Here is a 26,691-nt window from a genome sequence, read left to right on the forward strand (position 1 = left end):
ATATCAGATGTACACAAGATAGAATATCATACCACTACTCTTATATATGATATTTATAACGTTTCTGAGTGATTAATACCAATATCTATATAATTGGAATATCTGTCAAGCTACTGACCCAATGGATCAAAGGAAATGTTCTTACATGTCAATAATGGTAAGAATCAATACCAATTCAATATTATCATGTTATAATCATCAAATACTCTCATAGAATCAATTTTGGAATGATTTCAATATCATCTTAGATAGTTGTTATATGGCAAAGTTATTACCTTAGTGAACTACCCATGTCATTAAGAAATGTCAAAATTGAAATATTTCAATTATATATTCATATACACATCCAGTAGAGTCTATAATATCAGTTTCATAACATATAATCAATAATTGGTATTATGGCAATAATTCTATTGAGATTAGACATTGCAACATTTCCCAAATTGGAAATATAGAATATTAAATCATGAAACCAATTATATGTCGATAAAATGCATAGATAAACGATATTATCAAATAAAATATATGGGTCCCTATTGAAAATGTTTACCTGGTAAAAAGTGAGCGTAATTTCCCCAACTTTCATCCTAATTGGTTATCTCCCTATATATATGATAGATTTCAATTATTTTAATTTCATATCATAAAACATGATAATTAGACATGTATCAATGAGTGGAATTAAGTCATGTATGATATTCATCCTTCAGTTACCAGTATTGTCAATTTCACACAAGTTGACTTCCTACAGTCTGAATATGGATCCAATAATGGTTATTTCAGTTATATATCATTATATTTGATATTTACTACATTATTAACAAGTTTAATAAATTGGTATAGTGTTTCCATAGTACGGCTCAATATCTTAGTCAATTAAGGTAGAATGAGTACAGTATACTAAGGATATCATATATTATACTTCCAACATTTATACATGGTAGATATCATCATTATACATCATATATATGAGATTGGTGATGATTGTAATAACATTCATATAATAGTACAATAAATGTTGAAAAGTTAATTTTTAGACATGTTGTAGTTTATTTAATATACCGATTCAACAAGATTAATTCATAATATCGTCTATTCATATATATATCTACAATATATCAAAAGTTTCATTCTGGCCCAACTTTGAAATTTTCAACTTTGTCAGACCCAAGGTAGGTTCAACCCATGGGGTCACTTTAGGACTCAATTATCTCGGGAACGGCGAATTAAAAAAATTAGTATTTTCTATCATTTATTCCAAAACTCATATAGATTGATATTTGAGTGAATCATAACCCGGAACGTTCTCGTCGCAGAGATAATAGATATACTAGGAATTTTTGAGTTGACCATTTTTGATTATCTCAATAACTACGGGGAGTTTTTTCACGTGTATTACAGAATAGATATATTAATGTATTTAATAATACATATATAAGAACTGGATAGCCAATATTAGCCGTTCGTTTTATGTGATTAGGTTTTCGCCATACCCAAACCCAAACCCAAACCCAACCCAAACTCATTGTGAACATTACACAATGATATTAAAATAATAAAATTCTTGTTTTTTCTTTTTATTTCATTTCTTTCACCTTAAATCGAACAATTAACCTTATTTCCTTAAAAATCATTAAGATCAAATTGAATTTCAAAGATAACCAACTTTTTCAACATATACACGTTATAGGGATCACACTCATATCAATTAATCCATATTTTTCATTTTCAGTAAAAAATCAAAATTTGAACTTTCCAAAGTTTACTATTTACCTGAATTGTTTGAGAAGGAAACTTCTCATAAAAAGAAGGGTAGTTTCCCAACAGTGTTTTAATCAACTAAGTCAAACTATTTCATGTCATTCTTAAATTTGAGACAGAAAAAGTGAAATCTTTGATTTTAGTGAATATTCCACAACAGAGGTGTTGTGTTTGTGAATTTATTTCCATTTTAAATTTTTCCATTTTGGATTTATTATAGAATGATACATTAGTATTTCCCTTAATCCCATTCTTGCTACTGCTGACTGTCCCGTTTGACAGCTTATTACATCTGACGGATCCCGTTAGACGGGATTTACCGTCACACCGTCAATTAGTATCTCCTCATGTTGTAAACTATACCACAACTCAAGGTTTGATGAATTTTGAGCTCGATAGAAGAATCTTTTCTGTATTGTACAATGCTCTTAGTAAAGCTGCAGGAACTAGATTAAACAAGTCAACTAGCTCTGGCCCAGTCTACTGCTAAATCATCAGATTAAACTTAAACTTGTACTCTAATAAAACACTTCCCATAAATTAACAATTTTACTATTATTGGAGAACAGAGTATTCTCTCTGATTATATTTCCAATTCGTTACATAGTCATCCTGTTGAGCCTTCTCACTCATTCCAGCAGCAACAACCCACCATCGAGGGTTCTCCTGTTGATCATACCAACTCTCTCCATTCATTCCAACATTATCAATTCTACTAATTCTATTAGAACATGGACTAATCATTCTCTCATCATGTCTTCTCAAATCCCTCAATAATGATCCCAAAAAGTGATTGGATTTAATTGGTAAATAGAGCCATGTAATGAATAATCTCTTAAAAGTTCTCAGAGGCATTCCACTTCCCCACACAGCATAATAATTTTCCATCACCAAATGATTGACATCTGTCAATTTACAATGTTCAGTGAATCCTCTAAAACCTCTTGGTATGTTATTAATTAATCCAGCACTATACAGAGCAGATGCTGTGTATCTACAATTATGAGTCATTCCATGAGCATAGGATGAAATGGCAAAGTATGGAGAAGCTTCATTAATTGTGTGTTTGTACAGAGATCGATGATAATTGTAAAAATCAGAGAATGGAATGATATCATCTTCTAAGGTAATGACATATGGATACTTGTACTTGACAAAACACAAATATAATCCATATAAGGCATGTGTCAATAATTTGGTACTCTTTTCTTGTGTGAAGGCATTGTCAAAGTTTGGTCCCATCAAATTTTGTAAACTATTCTTGAAAGCATGGAAATAGATTCGAATTTTTACGCATTTCACAAGTAGAATTTCAGAGAGGACTGACAGGAATGCTTCACCATCTATGGTGATAATGAGAATTGATTTTTCAATATCTCTAACTTTACAAACTCCTTCAAGAACTTCTTTTAGTGGACTGGTTCTCTTGTAAGCACGGAGCCAAATTGGTAAATGATCTTCTTGCTGAGATTCGTCAAATTTATCTGAATTTAGGACAAAGTTAAGATTATTCATTTCTACTTTCCAATCTTCCAGAGTTCTATCCATATTGGGAAACTTATTCATTTGATCAAACACGGCAATGTGTTCATTTAAATAGGATTCGAAATTAGTTTCTTTAACTGTAGGATTTTCAATCACATTTCTATTCGATTCTGATAACTGAACGGTTGCTGATCTATCACCATCCAGAATCATATTCCTTGTAAGAACTGTTCTCACTGTGGCTGGCACAAAGTTTGGCCACATGACCAACAAATCCTCAATCGACTTTTTTGGCATTCTCGAAGTGTCAATTGGATTCCAGGCACTTGAAGCATCTGACATTGTGGAACATTCAGTACCTGGTAGTGTTTCTAATTTGTTATACCGACTGATATCGTATGGATGATTGAATTTCATGTGAGTTATCACTGGTTTCAGGGTTGATTCAATAGTTTCGTTTGGAAATGATGAATTAGTTATTGGCAGAGCTTGAGATCGAACAAAATCTGGTCCAATTTGCTTTGGCCACTCACCCTCCATCTCGTTTAGCTCATTTGGAGGCAAGATTGCAGCAATTCCACGACTTGGCAGTTTTGGAATCACTTCAGATTCGACATTTCTCGATTCTAAACGCTTAAATAATGAAATATAATTGCGAGAGTGATATTTGACAGTTTTCGAAGTGGTTCCAATCCACCAACCAACCTGGAAGAGAAGAAGAAAGAAAAGAAGTGAAGTGAGGATGTTGAGTGTTTTTTTATACATTGTTATTTGATGAATGTTTGCTTTTTGTTGGCTCCTTAAATGATCAAAGTAGTTCGTGTGTCAGAAGTCGTTTAGATGTGGCTTGTCAATGTTTGGTTAGTGGGCAAAGACGTCAATTGGCGTGGTTATTGCAAACTTCCAATACCATCAAAGAGATTAGTTAACTAAACCTCATATTAGTATATTACGTATATATGAATCTAGATAAAATGCAAAGATTTGTAGTATTGTAGATTAGTCCGTTATAATTGTAAATTAAAATTGTAAAGTTTGAAGTCAATGAAAACGCGGTTAATTTTTTAACGACGTTAGCCAAAAACGAACTTTATTCGAAACTCTTTTTGAGCTCTTCTTTTCGTTTCCTTTTCAAAGCATTACATTTCAAGAATCCTAACAACCAAAAGTTTACAAAAGCTGAAATTCTAATTTTCACATTCAATCATTCCAACAGGAGTTGCTGCATCATACGAAGAAGGGGTTGCACTAGTTGGCGAATCCAAACTTCCTATTACCACGACTTCCTCATTCACAATTTCAGATTTAATCTTTTTAAGGAACTGAGATTCGCCCTGTTTCAACATTCCATTCTTTCTCTTTTCAATTTCTTTGAGTGCATTCTCACTATGAAGGAATAATGGAAAGAAAAGGAAGAGAACCAACACTGCAAATATTAAAACACCAAGACAGTTGAAGAAATGCCAAATAACTTTGTAATTCTCCAAAATGGCAGCTGTCGAAGCAACTGCAATGGAAACTAATTGAACTAAAACGCAGCAACACAATCCCAGTAATAAACCAAAGGTTATTTTGAAAGGGGAGGTTACCCTCTTTTCGAAAACGTTAAATTCCATTGAGGATCTTATTTCTGATTGAGAATTTTCCTTAATATTGAGATTAGTTTGGTCTCGTTCTGTCAATTGTCTCGATTCCAATACTTTTCTTGTGGTTTCCTTAATTGTTCGAATGACCAACACTCCAGAGGTGATAGCCATAATGGTACAAAAGATCAACATGAAGAAAACAATTAAAAATCCAGTCACGAACACTCCGGTTGTAACATTCCTCGAAACAATGTTAAATTTCTTGGCGCCAAAAAATATTGACACTGCAATAATGACAAAAATTGCAGCAGTTGTGAAGATTGCATTCATTACATTGATAGTAATGATTAGTTTCTTGTTGTTATCTTTGGAAATGGCTCTCATCATTCCAGCAGTATTCCAACTATAGTTTTGGTAAACTTTTTCTACATTAAAAACTATTAGAAACTTACAACATTTTCTGAACGAAAAACATTATCTGAAACAATCCAACAAAGTTAATATACATAAAAAAGGCAGATAACCCTCCCATAGTCTGCAATGCAACATAATAATCCCAAAGGACCAATTGACCTCGCTCAGCAATTTCCCTCGCTTCCACATGCATTCCATCATAAACAATTCGAATAATCAAATTCAATGACTGAATTATCACTGACAGGACTGCAAACACGAACAAAACCTTATGATTTCGTTTAATATTCGTTTGTTTTGCAAATCTTCTAAGGAAAACCACCAAAGCAATCAAATAAATCGAATAACAAATCAGATAGAAAATTGCATTCGCCATTGAGAGAGCTAAGGACCAGACAGGGAGGTAATAATCGAGTGTAACGTTTGCATAACCATTGACTGGAACAACTAGTTGGTCATCTGATGACATTTTTTTGTGGTGATTGTGGTTTCTTTCGCACCACTAGACGAAAGGTTTAGATTCTGTACGAACGGAAAAAAGTAAGAGTTGACAAATCAAGAAGTAATTTAGCATGTTTCGTCTCACTTCTGGTAGGGAATATTTTCCAAAAACCGTTACTGAAAATGATTTCTTTTTTTTGTTGTAGGTTTACAATAAAGTGTATCATCTATTCGAAATTGGAAGTTTATCTCGCTTCGAGCAATCCTTACAAAGTGATGGAATGCTGAAGTTTATACCTGAGAAATGACAATTGTTGAGGTCGCTTGTAAGGTGTTTGGGGATTGAGGCGATTCGGTTTCCATTCTCATATCAGAAAGCTCCAAATCAACAGTAACGTTTCTGTTCATGAAATTCCTTGCATAACTTTCCAAGCAACATTTAACAAATAAACCACATGAAAGAACAGTCAATAAACGAACAGTAACAAAGAATCTGACTAATTGACCAAGGTCAGGAACAAATTTCAATTGGAGTTTGTAAGTTTCATGAGAGGAATGTGGAGAAAATCCTAAAACTGGATATTCACATGGATAGATTTCAGTTGGTTGTTCAATTTTGTGTTTTTTAAGTTTGCTTCGTTTGGTTGCATGCTTGTTAATTGAGGAAATCATTTTTGGATGAATGACAGCAAATCTTCCTCTTCCAAGTTCAACTTTTTCAAAATATTTGGAAAAGTAGAATCTGTAAATGACTGGAGAAAGCAAACCAAGAAGGAAGATATTTGAAATGTACAAGAAAATGTACAATAGCTCATGACCAACTCCCAAATAAACACTGAAAATCTTGAATTCTCCCATTCCAGTTCCAATAGGTTCCCAACAAACAGCTTCTTTCAAATATTGATTCCTCTTTTTAGAAACCTTTGCTGGTTTTCCCCAATAAATTCTGGCATCGAGTTGAGCATAAAAGAATTCGTGGCTATATCCTAGAATGTAAAATAATCCCAAAGTAAACAAGATCAGCATCCAATTGACCACACTGTACATGGCCAATTTCATATTTCCTCTTGATTTGTAATTCAACATTCTATTTCCAATTCTCATATTTTTAACTTGTCTCCTTATTACATAATTTACCATTACTGCTTCTCCAAATCCAACTAAAATAAGCTTGTTAATGATAAAGCTCACAATTGAAATCATTGTATTTCCACCAGTGGCAAAGAAAATATTCTTCACTAATTCATCATTGACCATTTCAGGTGTTAAATTCTTACACACAAACTGAGAAGAAACTCCTTGCAATTCCATTCCAATTGTTGGACCACTTGCAATAGCACCAACAGCACCTTGACCAATTACCTGAGTCTCCACTAATTGTTGTTGTTGATAGACAAATGGTTGCTGTTGAACTGGGCTAGCAAGCACAATTTGATTCACCATCTGCTCTTCTTGAGGAACATAATTCGGATTGAAAGGTTCTTCCTCCTGCACCATCATCATTCCATTATTATTATTATTCATATAATTCGGAATATTACTACTATTCATCATCATACCATTATTATTATATTAATTTGGAACGCTCACTTGTTGTTGAGCATTTTCTTGAGCCAATGATTTATTCATCGGCACCACGTGCGATGTTCTTGTTGATTCACGCGTTCTTGCTATGCAAAATTGTGCCGGCAATTCAGCACAATTGATTGGGATTTTTGTTTTTGAATATCTGATGAAATTTTGGCGCCCTTTTCATGAACGGTCAATGAAAAGTTCAAATCAAAGAACTTATTTGGAAGTGATAAAATTTTACTGTTGGTATCACTCTGTAGAAGAGTTTATAACATCTTAATATTGTAAATCAATTTGTTAATGATGGGTTGTTTGAGCTTCAATCAAAATCGCTCAATTTCCTTTTTGAAATGTTGCTAATGTTCAAAAAGGCAAGAAAAATCTATTTTCAAATAATAAAATAAAAAAAATGATCATTAAACATTCAGGTGTTTTTGCTGCAGGTGTTACTAGTTCATTGTTGGTTGGAGTGCATTTGTTAGCTGGTAAGTTGATACCTGTCACTAATCATTAGAAAATTAATTAATATTCAATATGTAATAGAAAAAAGAATTTTGGCAAGATTTTATGAATTAGAAAAAGAGAAAAAGGTTGAAACAGTTCCGGTTCTAGTTTTGAATGCCACTTGGCATGCAGTGACAGCAATCTTATTGGCTTCAGGTATTGTTTTCACATGCAATGGATTAGGATTAGATAAATTTACATTGTTCGGAAATAAGTTACTTTCTACATCCTCTGATAGTGTAGATGTCATGAGTAAATTAAATTTAGGACTGTCACTTGTCTTGATCTACATGAAATTCAAACCAAGAAATGATAATAAGGAAGGATTTTTGCAGAGAATATTACAAATGCCTCAATCGATTGCTTTCCTAACCATGTTTTTCTTAACCAGACAATAAAATCTTTCGAATTACATTTCGACTATTCTGTAGTGTTAAAATATCCTAATTTCCAAAATATCTCAATAAATATCCTCCATTGAGTTTAGTTTGGCAGGTTGTATAATTTTCTTGTTGATTCCACAAGGAAACAAGAACAAATTAAACAATAAAACGAAACCTTTCGAATACCATTGTTATCAATCCATTCATACGCCAAAAACAACGCCATTATGAGGCTACTACTCGAGTAACATACCGCCAACATCCATTTTTTGGTCCGCCATTCTCCACTTCTATTAATGGTCAATTAAGCGAGCTTCAAATGTCGTTACTCCTTGTCATGCAGCACTTTCAACATTGTAAACGACACCATTCAATCAAAACTAAACTGTCGGGCCTAATCTGGAGGAGTAACAAGCCTCACACTGGCAAGGGACATGAATCGTTCAAGTCAGCAAGCATAATTTACACACTAAACACTTTCGAACAAAAAAAACTAAACAACAACAATAACATGAAACTTGCTCTCTTCCTCATCTCTCTTGCTCTCTGTGTCCTCTCAGTTAGCTGTGCTTTCCGTACTCAATACATGTACCAAGGTACTGGTTGTCCAAGTGAAGCTTTCTACGTTTCCACTCGTGATTTGACCACAACTTGTAATGCCACAACATGTGCTCCATATAACAATGAAGAAAATGTTTTGAGTATTAAATGGGAATGTCCAACTGGTTTCCCAACTCCAGTTTCAAAGAGTGGTGAAATTTACATTTCCACATTCGATGATGCCTCTTGCTCTGCCACCAGTAAGAATAGATATGAAGTTTACAAGACTAATGTCTGTATCAAGAGTAGCGTTATTTTTGGACCTTCTTATAATTCTGGTAAATATATTGGATGTGAAAAGTTTATCTTGTACACTGATGATGCTTGTAAAACTGAAGGTTCTACCAATTCTTTGACAATGAATACTTGTGGAACTGATAAGAAGATTTACAAGTGTGGTTCTGCTAGTGGATTGAGTGTTTCCATGATGGTTATGCTTTTGGTAGCAATTTTGGGAATGTTCTCTTTCTAAATTCATTATTAGAAAGTTTAAATTCTTACGAGAGAAATTTAACATAATTTAATAAATACGAAAATTCTTAAAAACTGATGATGGCAATGAAGTTTTTTGAGAAGGTTGGAATGTGAAATCGGATCTGAGGCAAATGTATCCATCCTCAATGACCATGGCTGGATTATTGAGAGTGAGTCCCTTCATGACTGGAAGTGGAACTCCCTTCTGTCCAATAAACATGTTGGCAATTGGAATGACTCCAAATTCAATGACAGCTTTGATGGCATCTGACAAAAATCCAACAGAGAATTGACCAATGTTGGAGTATTGTAATGAGATGGAGGCATTCTTATAGGTGAAAGCAAAGGTAAGGTTGTTGTTTTGGAGAGTTGGCAATGTATCAAAAGCCATTTCAATCTTTAAAGCAAATGCATTGACAATGGTCTTGTCTGGTTTGATAATTTGGAAAATAGCAGATGCTTGAGCATCGAGTTCCAATCCAATTTGAGTATCAATGTTAGCAGTTGGAGCTGTTGCATCAGTAATATCCAATTGAATTTCACAATTGTTACACAAAGAGTATAAACTTGGAACCAATGACGAGTAACTGCTAGTGTTAAATAACCATCCAAAATTCTTTGGAATATTGGCAGATGTCACAACAGTGTTCAAAATATTAGCTTGTGAGCTAGCAAATCCAGCAGTATTTAAAACATATTGATCAATGAAAATTTCAATCATCTTATCACTTCCCAAGGTCTCCAACATTGTTGTTGGTTGGCCATTATAAACATTTCCACCCTTATTGAAGAACATTCCAGCAACTCCAATTGAAAAATGAGAGGAAGATTGATAAGTGACTTGTCTGAGAGAAGAGTCGAAAACAATACCATGCTTTAGGTCAAATTCTAGAGAAATTGTAGAGAGTGCCTTGGTAATTACTTCATTCAATGATTTTGTCAATTGTGATGTTACCATGTTAGTGACATTATCCTCAATATGATGTTTAAAATTCTTGATGAAAAAGTTATAGAGCCATGATGCTCCTCCATGTAATTTGAGATCAAATTGACTGAAATGAGCTTGTACATTATTAACCGTGACTCCAAATTGGGTTGGGCTAAGAACTGAAATTTGTAATCCCAAACTAATGGCAACTGTTTTTCAAGATAATTATTATTTAAAATCATTAGCAAAAATTATACATACTAGTAATGTGGGCATCTGCAGATCCATGATCACTAACAAAATGTTTCTTGTCATATTTCCAATTCTATCAAATTCAATTAAATTCATAAAGATAATTTCACACAAAATAACCTACACAATGCATATCAGCATGAGCCGATGGCAAATTTACCAACAATTCACCATTTCCAATAGTCAAAACAGGTGTAGCCAATGAAACTCCACTAATTTGAATATTCGTAGCACTCAATTCAACCTTTCCAATTGGAGTATGATCTTCAGTATGAATATCCGGAATATTGAATCCACTACTCAACTTTTGTTGAATCAATGGCATGAATTGTTGTGCCATATAATTCAATGATCGTTGTTGAATCGAAATGGTCATCCCAGGCAAGCCAGCAGCAGCTCCAACTTGGATATTAGCCTTTGATTTCAAACCTCTCATCATCATGTCCGATGAAGAATTAATTTTCATTCCGTGATGATGATGATTCATTCTCATGGCCAACACTTGATCATTGGAAACAAGCAAGGCAACACTGATCAACAAGGTAACCAACAGGATGAAAACTCCTCCTCTTTCGTTTCTTTGCATTTTTTTCTGATGAGTTTTTAAACGTAGAGTTACAGCGCTGTTTTTTAATTTTCCTTATTTGTGGATCCTTACTTGAAGAATTTCTGAATATATGAACCAAGGCTAACCAATAATAATTCGATAATTTGTTGAGCATTGATGGGTTTTATTACTGCCATCAATCAAAAAAAAATGATAAAATATCAAATTGTTGTTGACATTGGCACACTCAGCTCGGTAGCAGAGTTTCCGAAAATTAAAAAGATTAGGAATATTGTATTGGAAAATGTAGTAACCCAACTAGAAATAACAAATAGTAAACGTGTTTTGACAAGTGACCAGTAGGTTTAGAATTTCAAAATAATTTTGATGATAATTCGGAATGTAGAGCAAATGTATTTATCAAGATTAGTGGAAAATATTTCTACATTTGTTTTGCTTCTACGGAGGTGAAACAACGTGTTTGTTGGTCATTAATAGACGAAATGGAATCAGAAATGATGAAAAATCAATTGACTAAAGAACGAATGAAAGAATTGAATGGATTTTACAATGATCCAAACAATGACAAGATACAAAAGCTTCAGAACGAAATTGAGAAAGTTCAGGATGTACAAACAGAAAATATTACAAAAATCTTGAAAAGTCAAGTCGTTTTGGATTCAATGATTACGACTTCAGAAGATATAGAAGATTCGTCTCAATATTTTAAGAAGAATTCAAAAAAGACAAAGAGAAATGCTTGTGTGGTGATGTAGCCTTTAGTCCACTAACTCTGTAAAATATTTTAAATATTATTTTAATTAATTATATTAATAATATTCATCATCCTCACCATCCTCATCTTCTAATTCATCATCCTCATCTTCTGATTCAGCATAATCCGAGTCAAGCGAGTCATAGTCTTCTTCAGATTCGTCAGTAGATGATTCTTCAGTGATTGGTTTGAATTTCAGAGCTTGCGGAGGTAACACACAATTATTATACTTATCATGCAAAACCCTTGCAAACAGGGCATTAAAATCACTACTCTTACTCAGATACAAACCTGTAATCTCGTTAGCCTCCTCTAAATTGAAAAACTCTGGATATAATTTTAGATAATAGAATATGGCTGAATTAGTGACTTTAAGAGACTCTCTAAAAAAATAGGAAAGATCAGGCAACTTGTCAAAATCAATAGATATTGGAATTCTTGGATTTTTTTGTGCGACTCTTAGTAAAAAATTAGTGTCAGATGCAAACCTGGATTGATGAATTAACTCATGATCTCTAACACAGAGTTCATACCAAATTTCCTCATCTTCCTTGAAATAATCAAATTCAGGTGTAGTATATGATCTATTTTCACAACTTCTAATAATGGTAAGAATTTTTTCTCTATCTTGTAAAATATCTTGAGGAAGTCTGGGTAATACACTTAAATCTGATTTGACTGCTTGCAATAAAATGTCCCTATCATCTTGAAGGAATTCAGGAATAAATCGAAACGATTCTCTAACAGTATCCAAGCATGATAGGGCAAACTCCTTTTGCGAACGAAGATCAATTGGACAAATTGTAAAAATACTTGGTTCAATACTTGTAGCAGTCTTCATAAAGTCCCAATCGTGGCTGAAATTTTTCAAAATACCAAACCTTATTAGATGGAAATAATAGCCCTTTTTCAATAGTTTGAAAATAAATTCCTTATCATTTAAAATTTCTTTTGGAATCAAGTTAATATCATCAATTGAATCAACACTATCAAATATTGCATCAAGAATTTCTCTATCCATGAGCATTGCTTTGGGTATATGTTTGATAATATTCTTATTGGTTTGGAGAATTTCCATAACATTAGATTTATCTTCCATAAGTTCTTTCCACTTTTGAGGAAGCTGTGTTATATACCAACCATGTTTAAAAGCAAGCAATTGCATCTCTTCATCTTCCTCAAAGTGTGTTAAAAAATCTAATATTTTACCGTATTTGGTAATGAGCTGTATTGCATATTCTCTGTCTTGTATGCTTTTTAAATATCTGTGAATAACATCCAAATCTGTATATCTAACAATTCGTGGTGTATTGAGAGCTTCCAATATAACGTCCTTGTCTTTACTTCTCAGAACAGAAAAGCATTTTGGAGAACGTTTCACCATTTCTAAAGCTGTCTCATTATCAGTTTGAAACAATGTTCCTAAATTGAAAGCCAAACCTTCGGCCCATGATTTTTCTAGAGTAAATGGATCCCTGCAGTGTTCTATTGGAATTCCATGAAATGTCTTTGGATTCGAAATTGTATCCCAAACTTGTCTCCTTCTCACTGTCCACAATCTCAACCCATCCATTTGTCTGGTCAATTTACGATAATTAATACAACACCAATCATTTTCATCGATTAGGTGGTTGCTATGTAAATCGATGAGAGTGATCACAACAGCTTGAATACTATTTGTTGATGATGAAGATGAAAACTTGATTCTTTTCGGATCCTGTTGTACTTCCTCCTGATGATGATTTAATCTTTTCATATTTTCCTCTATTACTATTATTACTATTATTATTTAATTCTAAGAAGAATCGTTATGATTCATCAAAACAACGTTATGCTATTTTTTTGATTAAATAATATTTAAATTTATTCCTAATATTATAATACTATTATTAAACAATATACGTACAATTAAAATTGACATCTACCACAACCTCCTGGTGGACAAGCTGATGGAGGAGGTTGAGAAGTTTCCTTCAAATAAGCAGAATCCTTCTTTTGTAACTTTTCCGGGTCGACACTCTTCATAGCTTGCCATTCTCCATCAACTTTAACAAATTGTGTAACGCCATCATTAGCCTTTGTTTGTTGTTGTTTAGAAATTGGTACTTTTGGAGTAATCATACAGAGAAATTTGAAACTCTCCTCAGCCTTCCTTCTCCAATCATTCAATGAAGACTTGGAAAATTCGGATTTTAATTGGGCGAGTACTTGCTTACGTTTACTTTCACTCTCAATATAGGAAGCTCTCTTTACTAATTTTCTGTACCATTCTAATAATTCAGAGTTTGATGTTATTGTTGTTGTATGATGATTGGCTGCGGAAGAGGTAGAGTAGAAGCAATTTACTTTTTGATGATGATTATTGGATAATACGACCCAAGGTCCAGTTCTGTTCCTTGTTGTGGAAAAGGCAACTCTTCTGATGAGGCAATTATTCATTTTTTTTATTATATTTAATATTTAAAATCTTGTAAAATAACAACACTAAATTGTCCTTTTACAGAAGATTAAGAAAATTACATAAAAAAAAATCAACAAACAACAAACTCTTCATCAAATCCGTTGGATCCAAGGCTTTTTTCCTATCTTAAGCCGATCTGATCTGTACATTATTTTTTTGTATCATATATTTTAGCACCACGCGTATAAATAATTATTTTCTTCATCATACAACAATAACAATAACATCAAACTCTAATTTAATATTAATATTTAATAATAATAACAATAACAAACAATAACAAAATGGCCAAAAACAATGCAAGTTACAAGTTCAAATTTGAACATCAGGATGATCCTGATTATCCATCTAGTCTTGAAATTCTTCATACAATCACTCCGAGAAATCCTCATGTAAAGAATTTGTTGGAGAAGGAAATTACTACGAATGAAAAGTTGGTCTTTTTACAGATAGTTATTGATTTGGTTCGTTATGTATTGACTGCTGCTCCTAATGATGGAGTAAGTGCTTATCAGGAAATGTTTGGTGCTGAACCAGAGATGAATCAGTTCAAATCATTGTTGTTTGATGAAAAGATTGGACTTTTGGAAGGAATTAGACAATACAATACTGAAAATCCAAAAGCTACAGAGTTTGAAGACAAGTCTAATGAAGCAAGTATTGAAAAGGAATTGTGGGATCAACCAAATGAGGACTTGTCAAAGAATTACATTCAAAAGAATATTCACACTTATTTGAAGGATGGAAAACATGAAGATTCTGCCTTCTTGGCCAATGTCAAGGAAAATATTTTCCAATTAACAACAGAGGAATATTTATTGTTGAGAAAATCTATTTATTTGAGTAATTCTGGAATTTACTTTTACATGAGAGGATGGGATCCAAATATCAGTCAATCACCACAAAGAATTGCCAAACTTGTTGTTGATAATATTGTTTGGAGATGGATCTATAAACCAGAGAAGACAAAATGGGAAGATGTTATTGAAAGTGCCAAATGTGGTTCCTTGTTTGATTATGGACTTGACAAGATGGGAAATCCAATGAGTAAGTTATTTCTCTTTCCAGTATTAACATTCAATTGGAATAACAACAATGAATTCATCAACAAATAGTTTACATGGTTGTTGGAAGAGAAGATTTGAGTAGAAAATTGGATGATAGAGCAACTCTGTTAAGATTTAGACACTTGTGTTTGTGTTTCGAATACATTATGAATAGACTCTACGATGGATCGAGTCAAAACTATCTCGGTCAAGATAAGAGTCAATTTTTGGGATCTGCACCATTCCAAATTACATGGGTTGTAGATATTAAGGATGCCTCTCTTTCTATTGATCTGGTCAAGAAGATTAAGTTTATTTTTGACCTTTTGGGCTTTTATTACCCTGAGAGATCTGAAATTGTTTTTGTTATGAACATTCCATGGATGGCCAAGATGCTTTGGGCTGTCATTTCACAATTCCTTACTCAAAGACAGAGAAATCAATATCAATTCTTGTCAGATCCATTCTTGACAAAACTCTCACAAAATATTGATACAAAATATGTTGGAGGTGATTTGGCAATTAGTGGAGTTGGAGCTGGCACTGAATCTGATTATACTTTTGATTTGGGAAGCAGAATCAAGGCCTGTAACAAGAGACCAGTAATTACCAAGTGGGTTGAATAAATATAGCAATTTTATTAAGTGGATTGATTTTACTCATAATCACCCAAGTAATCAACCAGAATATATCTAACACTCCTAGGGAATGGTTTAGAGTCGACTATTTGGGCAAAACTTTTCAACGTTTTATAATCCATAAATTTCTTTCTGGATCCCTTATTCAAAAATTCCAATAATAAATCTACCCATTCTTTTTCATTACTGTAGGTACCAAAAGCACTAGTCATTTGACATGCTATAAAGATGAGAGGATCACGATAAGGAGCTTTAACATCCTCTTTAAATACCACTTTAGAAAATTTGCATAACAGACTCATAAGTGCGAGTAAATCGTCACTTCCCACATATCCATCGAAATTACAGGCAGTAATTCTGAAAATTAAAGGAAGGTTTGGATCATCATTAATTTTGGGAAGTAGAGTTTCAATATTCTTCAATATTTCCTTCTTTGGAACAACTTTACCGAATTGTGCAATAAGTTGCACCATAAAATCAACATTCAAATATGGAATATTGTGACATTTCGAATAGGCATCAACTATTGCCAATCCCCTTCCATTAGCAAGTTTTTCACTCTTAAAAATCAAGCAATCCACAAGGAAATTTGGGATTACAAACTTGCATTCCTCAAGTAAATATTCGAATCCATCTGATATTTGAGCAAAAAGTCTCATTCCTCTTTTTTCAAGTAAGTAATGTCCTATTAATCTTTGTGGTTTCTCAAAGAGGAATGATTTCAAAGAGGAATCCTTAGTTGTGTCCTTCTCTATATGATTTCTAATGAATTTCTCTTGTTTAGGACAATATTTGGCTGCAAAATCCAATAGAACCTTGAAAGTTTCGAATGAGGAAATTTCAATTTCAGTAAATGATAGCTCAACTTTTTCTCTCACCAATTGGACTTGATCGGATAAGACTAATGAGCTGTCCAAATATTGGAGAAACAATTCATAAAATTTCATAACTCCAAATCTTTGCAAATATTGACCACTGGCTATTTCTTGTGAAATTCGTCTTCCCAATTCGAAACTTGCTTTTTGATCTTTCTTAAAAACAAGATTCAAATCACGTTTCACCCTTTTCATGAACATTTCACTGATTGAATAGCTAATGTGTTTCTTTTTCAACTCATCTTTTAGGAATTCGTTTACTTTCTTCCACTTTCTTTCGAATGCAACTTTTCTATCAATTTTTCTTCCATCTCCTTCGCCAAAGACTAGTTGAAGAGGTAAACGAATCAATTTCTTCAATTCATCTCCTTCTCTTCTTCTCAACTTGCCAATCACATATCCTTTCAATGATTTATGATAGTCAACTTTCTTGACATTTGACACTTTGTGTGCACCAGGTTCTTTATCATCACGGGAAAGCAATAAATTTTCGATAACTGGATGATCATCACCAAATAATTTTCTATATAATTTCACACATTTGCTTTGTAACTTGACGTTTGTCATTTCCTTTCCTAGATGTGTTTTGCATTGTGTAAGCCAAACACTTGATGTCAATCCAGCATGCCAAGTTTTGTTTACCAAAACCACTGATGTAAGTTCAGCTAATGGACAAAACTCTAAAACATGACTGATGCAGTCAGCAATCAATAATGACATTTTTTTGTATGTTGTGAATTTTAAAGCAAAATTTGTGAATCTTTTATACAGGTCAATGAGTTATTTTTACACTTTCTAATAATGTTCTTGGCATGTTCCTGTGTGTTATTGTTTTGATTTTTTGTAATGCTTATAATCAATGATAAAAAAATTGTCACTCGGAGTATTATATTTTGGTGATCTTTCATCGTTATAGTGCAAATATTTAAGTGAAAATAATGACCTTTTTCAAAGTTGAGTTTTGTTTAGTATTGAATATTTGAAAAGGAAGCACCAATATGATGGCGAGAGGAGTTTAGAGTTCTATCATGGAATGATCTACTATATGAGTTTTTGGAGTGTTTAGAGTTGGGCGAGCTGGCAATCAAGATTGGAGCAGAGGTAGTTCTATAAGTGGAAGAATTGGAGGGCATATTACTATTAGGAGATGTGGGAGTAGAAGGCATAATGGTGGTAGTATTTGGTGATGGATTTCTACTCGATGGAGAGCAAGTACCTCTGAGTGTCTTTTCAAAGTAATCTGTTCGATCTCTCAATTGTTCATAAACTGATTCTCCATTATTATTCTTTGCATTAATGTCCACTCTTGAATCTCCCCAAAGATAATTAATGATAGAAATGATATTCATCTTCTTTTCCTTGAGTTGAATTTCAACAAAACTCTTCTTTCTCTTTCCAGAGGAGGCAGGAATAGAGTTTGTTGGTGATGTTGGAGAGGTTGGTTCTGAAAGAAGAGCTCCATTCACCATGATACTATTCCGTTTTCTGTTCAAATCCCCAAGTGCAGAAACTGCTGCATGAAGTGGTGTTTCTCCCTTCTTGTTTCTAAGAGAAAAGAAGACTTTTGAATAGTCAATAGTGGAGGGTATTCCACTATTTGTTGTAGATGGAGTTGGTGAATTTTCTGATTGTTGCAGAGCAGAAAATGAGCTGGGAACAATATTATGTTCATTCAATATTTGGAATCCATGCATTAGAGTCTTTGCAACCTCAATATTTCCATAATGACAGGCAAGATGGAGAGGAGTATTCTCCTCATAGTCTTTGGCTTCCAGTAATTGACATAGCTCAGAGGCGGATATAGTTAAAAAGAGTACTCGAATAAAATCTACACAGTGATCTCCTCCATTGAGACAAGACAAATGAAGACAATTTCGTTTTTGAGAATCAACTTGGCTAGCTAAAGATGATCTATTTCCCTTGGAGCTAAGTAATCCCCTAGATGATGATAATTTGGATACGCTTTGTTTCTCCAGAGCCATTTGTTCATATTTCAAGAGGTAGGAGAGGACTCTAAGTTTCTTCCACTTTCTTTCATTTCCCAACGATTCAAAGTTTGAATCATCCTCATTGTTCGACAAGTCAATACTAAGCTTGGTGACACGAGCCACATCTCCCTCCAAGCTGTCCTTAGAATAGCACTTGATAGCGTGCAAGAATGGTGTACATTTGAATTGATCTTGAGAGTGTAAGGAAGGTGATCGATTGGCATTAGTTTCCAATAAAAATTTGAGCCCTTTCAAATCAAAGTTTTCTGCAACTTGATGCAGCAATGAATGTGAAGAGCCAGTCTTTTTCAAGTTAATTAATTGAGGTTGATGGTCGATTAGATATTGGCAAATTTCAAAGTGAGAGTTTTGAATGGCAACATGAATTGGTGTATTTCCAAAATTGTCCCTCATTGAAGAAATATCCAATTGCTTACCATACTTTGAGTAGGTTCCTAGGTATACAGTTATCGATTGAATAGATCCAGAACTACAGGCATAATGTAGAGGATTTGACATGTTTGAATCCAATACGTAGAAGGCATTTTGACCTCCATATTTCAGCAGGAAGAAAACCAGTTTGAATTTGTTAAATTGGCAAGCACGATGAAGTAAACTTGCTCCTCGAGAATCTGATGTAAAGTCCTTAATTGCACAAATATCAATAGAGTTAGTCTTGTTGTTGGAGAGGGAGAAGGATCTCTTTTTGGATGAGAAGAATGACTTGTCGAGAAATACTTCATCCTCTTCGTCTAGTGTGAGTCCAAAATATTCCACTATTTCCGATATGATTGTTTCTTCTACATTTTTGTATTTGAGAAACTCTCTTCTATGACTAAGAACCAACTCGTGAATACGGTCTTCAGTCCCTCTTCTTTTCAACAATGAAAGAGTATCTGCATCAGAATCGTCTACCATGAGCAAAGTTCCAATGTATTCTGATAATTCCATATTTCTTGGAATATCGGGTATTACAGGTTGATTTGTGGCAGATTTATCAAAATATGCTCTCGAGCTCAATCGTTTTAAATCTTTTTCAATTTCTTGTTGATTACCCGAGGTTAGACGAAACCATCTATTGAACATATCTTGTTCCTTCATATGTGGACTGCTCCTTGTTGATGAGTTAGAATGTTGTTGTTGTTGTGTCACTCCAGTAATTGATTCGGAAAATTTTCCAGACATTAATTGTTGATGATGATGATGAAATAGGATGACGACGAAGAGTAAATAAATTGTTGTTATTTGTTAGGATGTGAGTTCTATTGTTGTGGAAAGTGTCAGGTTAGAAAAAGAGTCGTTTTTTTACGGCAGGCAATTAGGAAAGTGTTAGGTGACAAGAGAGTAAACGAGTAATAAAATTGGCAATGGTTTTGTTTTGATCAAAATCGATCGATTCTATGTCTACTAATCACTTTGAACAATAACTGAAGAATAGTAGAGGAACGTGGGAGTGAAATACTTTTTTTCTTCAATTCAGTTATCAAGAATCCGAGATGAAGATATTGTGGTTAGATTCCTCCTCATCAGAATCATCTTCAGAGGAGGCAACATCTGAGTTGGTATTGCTCCTTCCTTCATGATGAAGGTACAATCCGATTCAATAATTTCATTGTTCGACCTTTTCGTGTTTGGCTTGTCCATTCGTGTAAGGTGTTGCCAAAGGTTTTGATTTTCGGTATAAAATTGTCAAGACATGTCCAAATTATTTATTTCCTACTAATTGAATATCTTCCAGTCCGATTAAACGGAATCTGCAACACTTCTCGGCAAATAGTATGAAGCATGTTATTAATATACAGGCTTGTGGAGTTTTTTTTAAAGATTTAGAAATTTACAGTTTAAAATTTTGGAGGGAAAAAGTTGATCCCAAACGGAGTTTATGTGCAAATGTGGGTAGTTTTGCAATTATTACAAAAAGCGAATCATGATCTTAGTTGGCTTACTGAGTTTGTTCTTTCTTAATGATGGGAAGATGCAAATGTTGTAGGAACTGAATCGTTAGACTCAGCTCTATTTTATTCTTGCATCTTTGTGTTATTTATTGTGGAAACTCACTATCCTAAACTCGTCAATCATTTGTCCGTTACATTTAATAAAATATTTAAAATATTTATTTTGAATTTTTTTAAAATCAAAAAAAATGGCATCACTCACTCATTGTACCTCCCGATCGGTCATTCACAGTCTCTTCAAGAAATACGATCAAGATAATTCCAATTCTATCAATATTTCTGAAATGAAGAATTTATTTGTTGCGGATATGGGAATTAACTTCTCCGATGATAATTTGATGGCCATTCAAATGTATATGGACAAGGATTCCGATGGTAAAATTTCCTTTGATGAATTTTTTAATTATTGGACAACTATTGTGAAGAATGATGAAGATATTGTAACAAAACCAGAGAGCAGTGAAAGATTATACCGATTGACCTATGCTGCACTCTTATTCAAGAATACAGACACAAGTGGAAATAGACAAATATCGAGAGAGGAATTTGTTTCCTTCTATCAACAATTGTACAATAATTATTCTGCAAATATGGCTGATATTGATTATGCTTTGAATTATATTGATACTGACAAGTCGGGTTCTTTGAGTTTCCAAGAATTGATTAATTGGTTGAGATGGTTGTAAATAGTTAATATTATTATTATCTGTGAAGTTATACTAATATTATAAGTTATTTGTATAATTAGGAATATATACCTAGTAATTTATTTTTAATAGTATTATTAATCTTCTGCTGTTTTAATTTCAGAGAGAATAGTTTGGAATAATTGTTTGTATCCACCACCTAAATTGGAAGAATATGTGAGCGACCAAACATGATTTCCTGTAGTATTTACAAGTGCCTCGATATGTGTAATCTTTTTCATACTTTCAGGTGTGAGTTCTGGAGGATTTTTCAATTCATATTCACATTCTGATAGATAGACAAAGATTTCCCTCTTGTTAGAGCTGACAAATCTCTTCTTTTCTGGAGCTGATATTTGAAGGAAATTGTTGTGTTGCTCGGAGAGGAGTGATAATTGTTGGCTTGCAAGATTCAATAGAGCACTTTCATCTGGTGGATTAACTGTTTCTATTTTGAGCTTTTTCATTAAGAAATTATCGATAGATAGGGTCTTTCCTTCTTTGTGAGCTCTCAATTGCATGGGTGAATCTAGTTTGGCATTTGGTTTGACTTCCTCTTCCTTATATTCCCATCCATAAGGACACTTTATCCATAATGTTTCATCAATATCCAAAAACAGAGATTCGAATAAGGTTGCTGAAGAGGAAGGCACCGAGTTGGCCACCAATTCAACGAATGGTGTCAGATTTGGTTTTCCGCAATTTGAAACGTAAACGTACAGTAGCTTGGCATTACAACCAATATCGAGAGAATAGATTTTGCCTTCTACACCCAATTTAACTGGAAATTGAGAGTGCAAATATCTTGGATATTTGGCTTCTAACCTGTTAACCTGCTCTGTGACATCAAAATCTGCTTTGAATGAAATAATGTGGAATGTTCGTCTACTGTTTGCATCTTCCTTCTTGATGAGAGATTTAACCTCATTAGTGGTTCCCTTATCCTTGAATGTGGCATTACTAATATGGAGCTCGTTTTCCAATCCTTTTTGAATATCTTCGAATGGATCATTTTGACTATTACATCCAACCAATAACATGACAAAAACTCTATCGACCACAGCAGGATTATGTTGGAAACAATGTTCCACATCTGTCGCGAGGCAATAGATGGCATTATTGACCTGTCGTTCCTCTCTCCATCTTGGAAGACACTCATTGGCAAAGAGAGCACCCATCTTGCTACTGAGATTTTTCGAGTTTCTCTTGAGGGAGAAACGACGAGATCTTCTCTTTTCTACCGGTGGAGGTTCAAGAGCATCTGAATTCTCCAACAATTCCATCAACTCTTCTTGCGCCTTCTCCCAATTCTTGTTCAATTCTGGGCCCATTTCCCAAGGACTGAGTGGATAGTTCACTGTACCAATCAACCATGAATATCTAGAACTTTTAACAAAATCTCCCTTCTTGATTGGTTTTGAGAGTTTTAATTCATTGATGGAGAATCTGGGTGCACACTTCATTTTGAATGCAACTGAAAGGGATCCCTTTTCTGTGTTTTCTAGTACTAGATTGACTGGAAGATCATAAATGTTTGGAATACTAGTCAATTTGAGAGAAACGTCTCCTTCATTCTCATCACTCGAAAACATGTCATAATCCATTATTTTGAAATTAAATGTAGAAGTTGAGAGTGGATTCAAATCATTTGGAATTGAGAATGGCATCATCATTCCACCACCTGGTGATGTTGGAATTTTGCTATTTGGTGAGCTAGGAGCTGACATGGCAGCAATACTTTTCATAACACACTCTGTCAAATTAATTTGAAATGTTTCATTCCAACTAGGATTGAGTGTCTTTTTCTTCGTTGCAGTCTTTGCAGTGAGCCAATTCTCCTGAATTCCATTAGGATCCGTATTCGTAAAGGTCACAATTGAATAAGGATCTGAAAATCCATTCTTATCTTTTGGCACGAGATCAGTAGCTCCAATAACTCTCACCATCATGCAATCATGAACATTCTTTACAATACTATTCAAATGTTCCAACATGGCAGCACCATCATAAGCTGTACGAGGATCTACATAGTGTTCATTATTATTTGATGTTTGAAGCAGAGGAGGAGGTTGACCAGCACCACCATTGGACATGACCATTGTAGAAGAAGGATCAATACCATGACTTCCACCACCACTATTACTCGCCGTACTTAATGGAGTAAATGAGGAAGAAAAGGCTTTCAACTTTTTCATTTCTTTCAAGTGTTGGTGATGTGATGATGTATTATTACAACTATTATTTGTACAATTACTGCAATTAGTACAATTACAATGATTACTAGTGCAAAGGGTTAATGATGAGGTGTCGGTATTATGATTATTGTATTCTAAACCAGCAGATGATCCGGAGGAAGGAATTGAATGATTACTATGAGATTGTTTTCCTCCTCCTCCCGAAGATGAAAGAGAAGATCGCCTAAAAGGAGAGGAAGGTGGCTTTAATAACTCTTCAGAGTTGAGTGATTTGAAAATTCCGTAAATTTTTAAAAGAAAAAAGTGGCGGGGAAAATGAGGGTTGGTTTTTGAAGGTTTTTTTTCAAAAATGTTTGATGTTTTTGTTGGTGGAGAAGAAGAAGAATTAAGGATGTTGAATGAAGGGAGATTGGAATGAAGAATTGTATATTGTTGTACGAAACTTGATTTGGGAGTGATGTTTTTTTATACGAATCTAGTTTAAATTATTCGAAACAATAGAATGATACCCAACAAGAATTGACTTGAATCAGTGTTTATTAACCACTAAATATCGAATTTTCCCGCTCAATCCAACTTCCAGAAATTCCAAGCAAAAAAAAAAGTCTCAACCCCCTAGTCATTATGACTGATCAATCCGTACCAGCAAGTTCTTCTATTCCTTCGAGTGTTGATCAAAAATACAACACCTACTCTACAACCGCCACACAAATTGTTGTTAGTCCAGACACTGCGGAAGCGAAACAAGCAATGATGACCATAATAACAACAACATCTGTTCCGCCTCGTGATCAGCAGAGCCAAACAATGATCATCGTTGTAGTCTTGATCATCACAAGATGAAAGTCAAGGAAGGATTGAACAGAGCGAAGGAAACAATTTGTTCCAAGCTCAAATTGCTGGTAGGATTGATCAAAAGAAAGACGAGACCATCACCACCTGTTTTCCAACACTATCACACCTCGGATGATTGGGAAGACCTCAAACTGAATGAAAAGAGAAGTGATTTGTGCAAAATTTATTTTGCTGATGATCAGATGATGAAAGTTCTTTCCAACAATAGATAATCAACAACATATTATCAAATTCAATATTCCAATATGAATAATCTGGATTGTGTACCAGTCATAAGAAAGCTTTTGGGTAATCAGAGACGACATTTGTAATCACCAATTGTCCAAGCATCTATGCTCAAACAGAAGTTTAACTCTTCGGAAAGGTGTATTAAGCTCATCAGAATTCTCGAATTCTGAACCACAAAACACCAGCGGAAGATTTTCCAATGACAACGTTAAAGGAATCTAATTCATTGAGGAATATTGACAACTAACATTCTCAATAAAAAAGTTATTGTCAAAGAAATATTAACATCTATTGGACTGACAAGAACAATTTCATTTATTAAACCTTTTGAAGTCAGTGGACTTGTTTCAGTAGTAAGATCTCTAGCTTCAATTTGATTAGATTCGGTTGCCCATGGTGTTACCAGATTCTTGCCTTCTCCTTCTTTCTTCTTCTAACACAAACAATGATTATTGAAAAAATGACAATTGAAGATAGGTCAATTCATTGAGGAAATACTCAATAATCTAATATATTCATGATAATCGGAACCAGAAGTTCTGACAGCTGGCATGTCAGCAATTTCGTGTTAATTAAAGTTTCCTTAATTAAATCCATTTTCTTAACTTGATCTCTTGAGAATAACGAAACAGTTCTAGCAACGATATTATTCAACATGTTGGATAACATTGTAGAGGCGCTATTCAATGAAGATTCGACTTCTTCGTCTTATAAATTGAGTTTCGCATAAGCGGTTTAGACAATTGACTTGAAGTACAATTTACTAAAGTATGCTTTGATAATCTTTGCGCCAATTTCGGTCAACTGTCTTTGCCGCATTTGTATGTGGATTCCAAAGATTGGAAAACTCTCAAGGCAGAATCTGGTGAAGAAGATCCAAGAGCTTCCAATGATTGAATTGCAGACGAAATGGCAGTAGGACTTGTGATAAAATCTTTGTAGTTCCAAGTCACATTATATGATTATTCAAATTCAATATTGAATAAAGTTGAACAATGCAGATTGATAAAATAATCCTTAATCTTAATGAAAGAACTTCAATTTGCAAAAATTTTAAATATCATTCCAATAGAACATTGGAATAATCATTTAATTCCAAATGTTAAATTTCCTCTTGTTTTCCTTATTGATATCAAAGGTTCCCTTCTTCTTTCCAGATTCTTCATCAATTGATCCACCCAATCCACCACAACAGTACACAACCTTTGTTAAATCATTTGGCAACTCAATATTCAACTTTTCAGCTTGAGCTTTCATGGCTTGTTCTGTTAAAATCTTTTCCAAAGAAATTGAAATATTCCATTCACTGGAAAAATCATAGACATAATCAATACTGTCAACACTTCTATTCAAAACCGAGTCCAATCTGCATTTCGATTCTTCTTTTCCTTCCTGACACATACTTCTATCTGTGAATTCGCCTTTACAGGTGTGAAACATGTGCAAGTGACCATCATCCCAATCAAAAGCATACATGAGCAAATTGTGTAAATGTCGCAGATTAGCATTCTGAACTGACAAACACATTACTCTATTAAATTTGTTTCTTGGCAAATCAAATTTAACATTAAAATAAACTCCTGATTGACCAGAAGAGCTACTTGCTGATTGACCACTTTCCATTTTCTGCTTCTTCTTCTTTGGCTCAACCACTTTCTTCACAATTTTAGTTTCCTCCTCACTTTCGTCACTTTCCTCATCAATACCTTCCTCTTCCAACATTTCCTTCATGTACATCTCCATTCGTTTCTCAAACTCTTCCTTTTCAGTTCTATCGCCACTATTATATAATTCTTCTTCGCCATCTTCGTCATCAGTATAATCACCATCATCATCGTCACTGTAATAATCATCATCATCATCATCATCATCACTCCCTTGTTTGTTGGCTAAGAGTTTTACCATCTTTTCAAAGTAGGCATTTGCTTCTTTTTTAGTGGGGAAGGGAGAGACTTAATGTTCGGAGTTTTTGTTTTTTTTGTTGTTGTTGTTGTTGTGGAAGATGAAGATGGTTTGTTCTTCTTCTGTTGTTGGACTTCTCA

The 26,691-nt window shown here is 33.9% G+C and overlaps 11 protein-coding genes across 11 annotated transcripts; 4 read left to right on the forward strand and 7 right to left on the reverse strand.

Moving 5' to 3' along the window:
- Positions 1–2,316: 2,316 nt before the first annotated feature.
- On the reverse strand, positions 2,317–7,187 carry NAEGRDRAFT_60025 (uncharacterized protein; the record flags this gene model as incomplete). Its single annotated transcript, XM_002668990.1, has 2 exons — positions 2,317–3,951; positions 5,985–7,187. 2 exons carry the CDS (start codon positions 7,185–7,187, stop codon positions 2,317–2,319), a joined length of 2,838 nt encoding a protein of 945 aa, XP_002669036.1.
- A 481-nt stretch (positions 7,188–7,668) lies between these two features.
- Positions 7,669–8,161, forward strand: NAEGRDRAFT_76009 (uncharacterized protein; the record flags this gene model as incomplete). The annotated part of the gene is made up of 2 exons (XM_002668969.1): positions 7,669–7,744; positions 7,803–8,161. 2 exons carry the CDS (start codon positions 7,669–7,671, stop codon positions 8,159–8,161), a joined length of 435 nt encoding a protein of 144 aa, XP_002669015.1.
- Positions 8,162–8,657: 496 nt separating this feature from the next.
- On the forward strand, positions 8,658–9,218 carry NAEGRDRAFT_76010 (uncharacterized protein; the record flags this gene model as incomplete). The annotated part of the gene is made up of 1 exon (XM_002668970.1): positions 8,658–9,218. The coding sequence occupies one exon, from the start codon at positions 8,658–8,660 to the stop codon at positions 9,216–9,218; it is 561 nt and encodes a 186-aa protein (XP_002669016.1).
- Positions 9,219–9,245: 27 nt separating this feature from the next.
- On the reverse strand, positions 9,246–11,029 carry NAEGRDRAFT_82253 (uncharacterized protein). The gene is made up of 3 exons (XM_002668991.1): positions 10,525–11,029; positions 10,410–10,473; positions 9,246–10,357 (listed from the first exon to the last, which is right to left on the reverse strand). The coding sequence occupies exons 1-3, from the start codon at positions 10,984–10,986 to the stop codon at positions 9,267–9,269; spliced, it is 1,617 nt and encodes a 538-aa protein (XP_002669037.1). The 5' UTR covers positions 10,987–11,029; the 3' UTR covers positions 9,246–9,266.
- Positions 11,030–11,777: 748 nt separating this feature from the next.
- Positions 11,778–13,478, reverse strand: NAEGRDRAFT_76012 (uncharacterized protein; the record flags this gene model as incomplete). Its single annotated transcript, XM_002668992.1, has 1 exon — positions 11,778–13,478. One exon carries the CDS (start codon positions 13,476–13,478, stop codon positions 11,778–11,780), a length of 1,701 nt encoding a protein of 566 aa, XP_002669038.1.
- Positions 13,479–13,630: 152 nt separating this feature from the next.
- On the reverse strand, positions 13,631–14,161 carry NAEGRDRAFT_76013 (uncharacterized protein; the record flags this gene model as incomplete). Its single annotated transcript, XM_002668993.1, has 1 exon — positions 13,631–14,161. The coding sequence occupies one exon, from the start codon at positions 14,159–14,161 to the stop codon at positions 13,631–13,633; it is 531 nt and encodes a 176-aa protein (XP_002669039.1).
- Positions 14,162–14,255: 94 nt separating this feature from the next.
- Positions 14,256–15,868, forward strand: NAEGRDRAFT_60027 (uncharacterized protein). The gene is made up of 2 exons (XM_002668971.1): positions 14,256–15,230; positions 15,299–15,868. The coding sequence occupies exons 1-2, from the start codon at positions 14,468–14,470 to the stop codon at positions 15,853–15,855; spliced, it is 1,320 nt and encodes a 439-aa protein (XP_002669017.1). The 5' UTR covers positions 14,256–14,467; the 3' UTR covers positions 15,856–15,868.
- A 16-nt stretch (positions 15,869–15,884) lies between these two features.
- Positions 15,885–19,915, reverse strand: NAEGRDRAFT_54460 (uncharacterized protein; the record flags this gene model as incomplete). Its single annotated transcript, XM_002668994.1, has 2 exons — positions 15,885–17,422; positions 17,959–19,915. The coding sequence occupies 2 exons, from the start codon at positions 19,913–19,915 to the stop codon at positions 15,885–15,887; spliced, it is 3,495 nt and encodes a 1,164-aa protein (XP_002669040.1).
- Positions 19,916–20,873: 958 nt separating this feature from the next.
- NAEGRDRAFT_76017 (uncharacterized protein) lies at positions 20,874–21,371 on the forward strand (the record flags this gene model as incomplete). The annotated part of the gene is made up of 1 exon (XM_002668972.1): positions 20,874–21,371. The coding sequence occupies one exon, from the start codon at positions 20,874–20,876 to the stop codon at positions 21,369–21,371; it is 498 nt and encodes a 165-aa protein (XP_002669018.1).
- A 52-nt stretch (positions 21,372–21,423) lies between these two features.
- NAEGRDRAFT_60028 (uncharacterized protein) lies at positions 21,424–23,896 on the reverse strand. The gene has a single exon (XM_002668995.1). It carries the CDS (start codon positions 23,564–23,566, stop codon positions 21,470–21,472), a length of 2,097 nt encoding a protein of 698 aa, XP_002669041.1. The 5' UTR covers positions 23,567–23,896; the 3' UTR covers positions 21,424–21,469.
- A 1,508-nt stretch (positions 23,897–25,404) lies between these two features.
- On the reverse strand, positions 25,405–26,554 carry NAEGRDRAFT_82256 (uncharacterized protein; the record flags this gene model as incomplete). The annotated part of the gene is made up of 1 exon (XM_002668996.1): positions 25,405–26,554. The coding sequence occupies one exon, from the start codon at positions 26,552–26,554 to the stop codon at positions 25,739–25,741; it is 816 nt and encodes a 271-aa protein (XP_002669042.1). The 3' UTR covers positions 25,405–25,738.
- Between the last annotated feature and the right edge of the window lie 137 nt (positions 26,555–26,691).

This window comes from Naegleria gruberi (genome assembly GCF_000004985.1).
Source record: "Naegleria gruberi genomic scaffold NAEGRscaffold_89, whole genome shotgun sequence".
Classification (NCBI taxonomy): Eukaryota; Heterolobosea; class Eutetramitea; order Acrasida; family Naegleriidae; genus Naegleria; species Naegleria gruberi.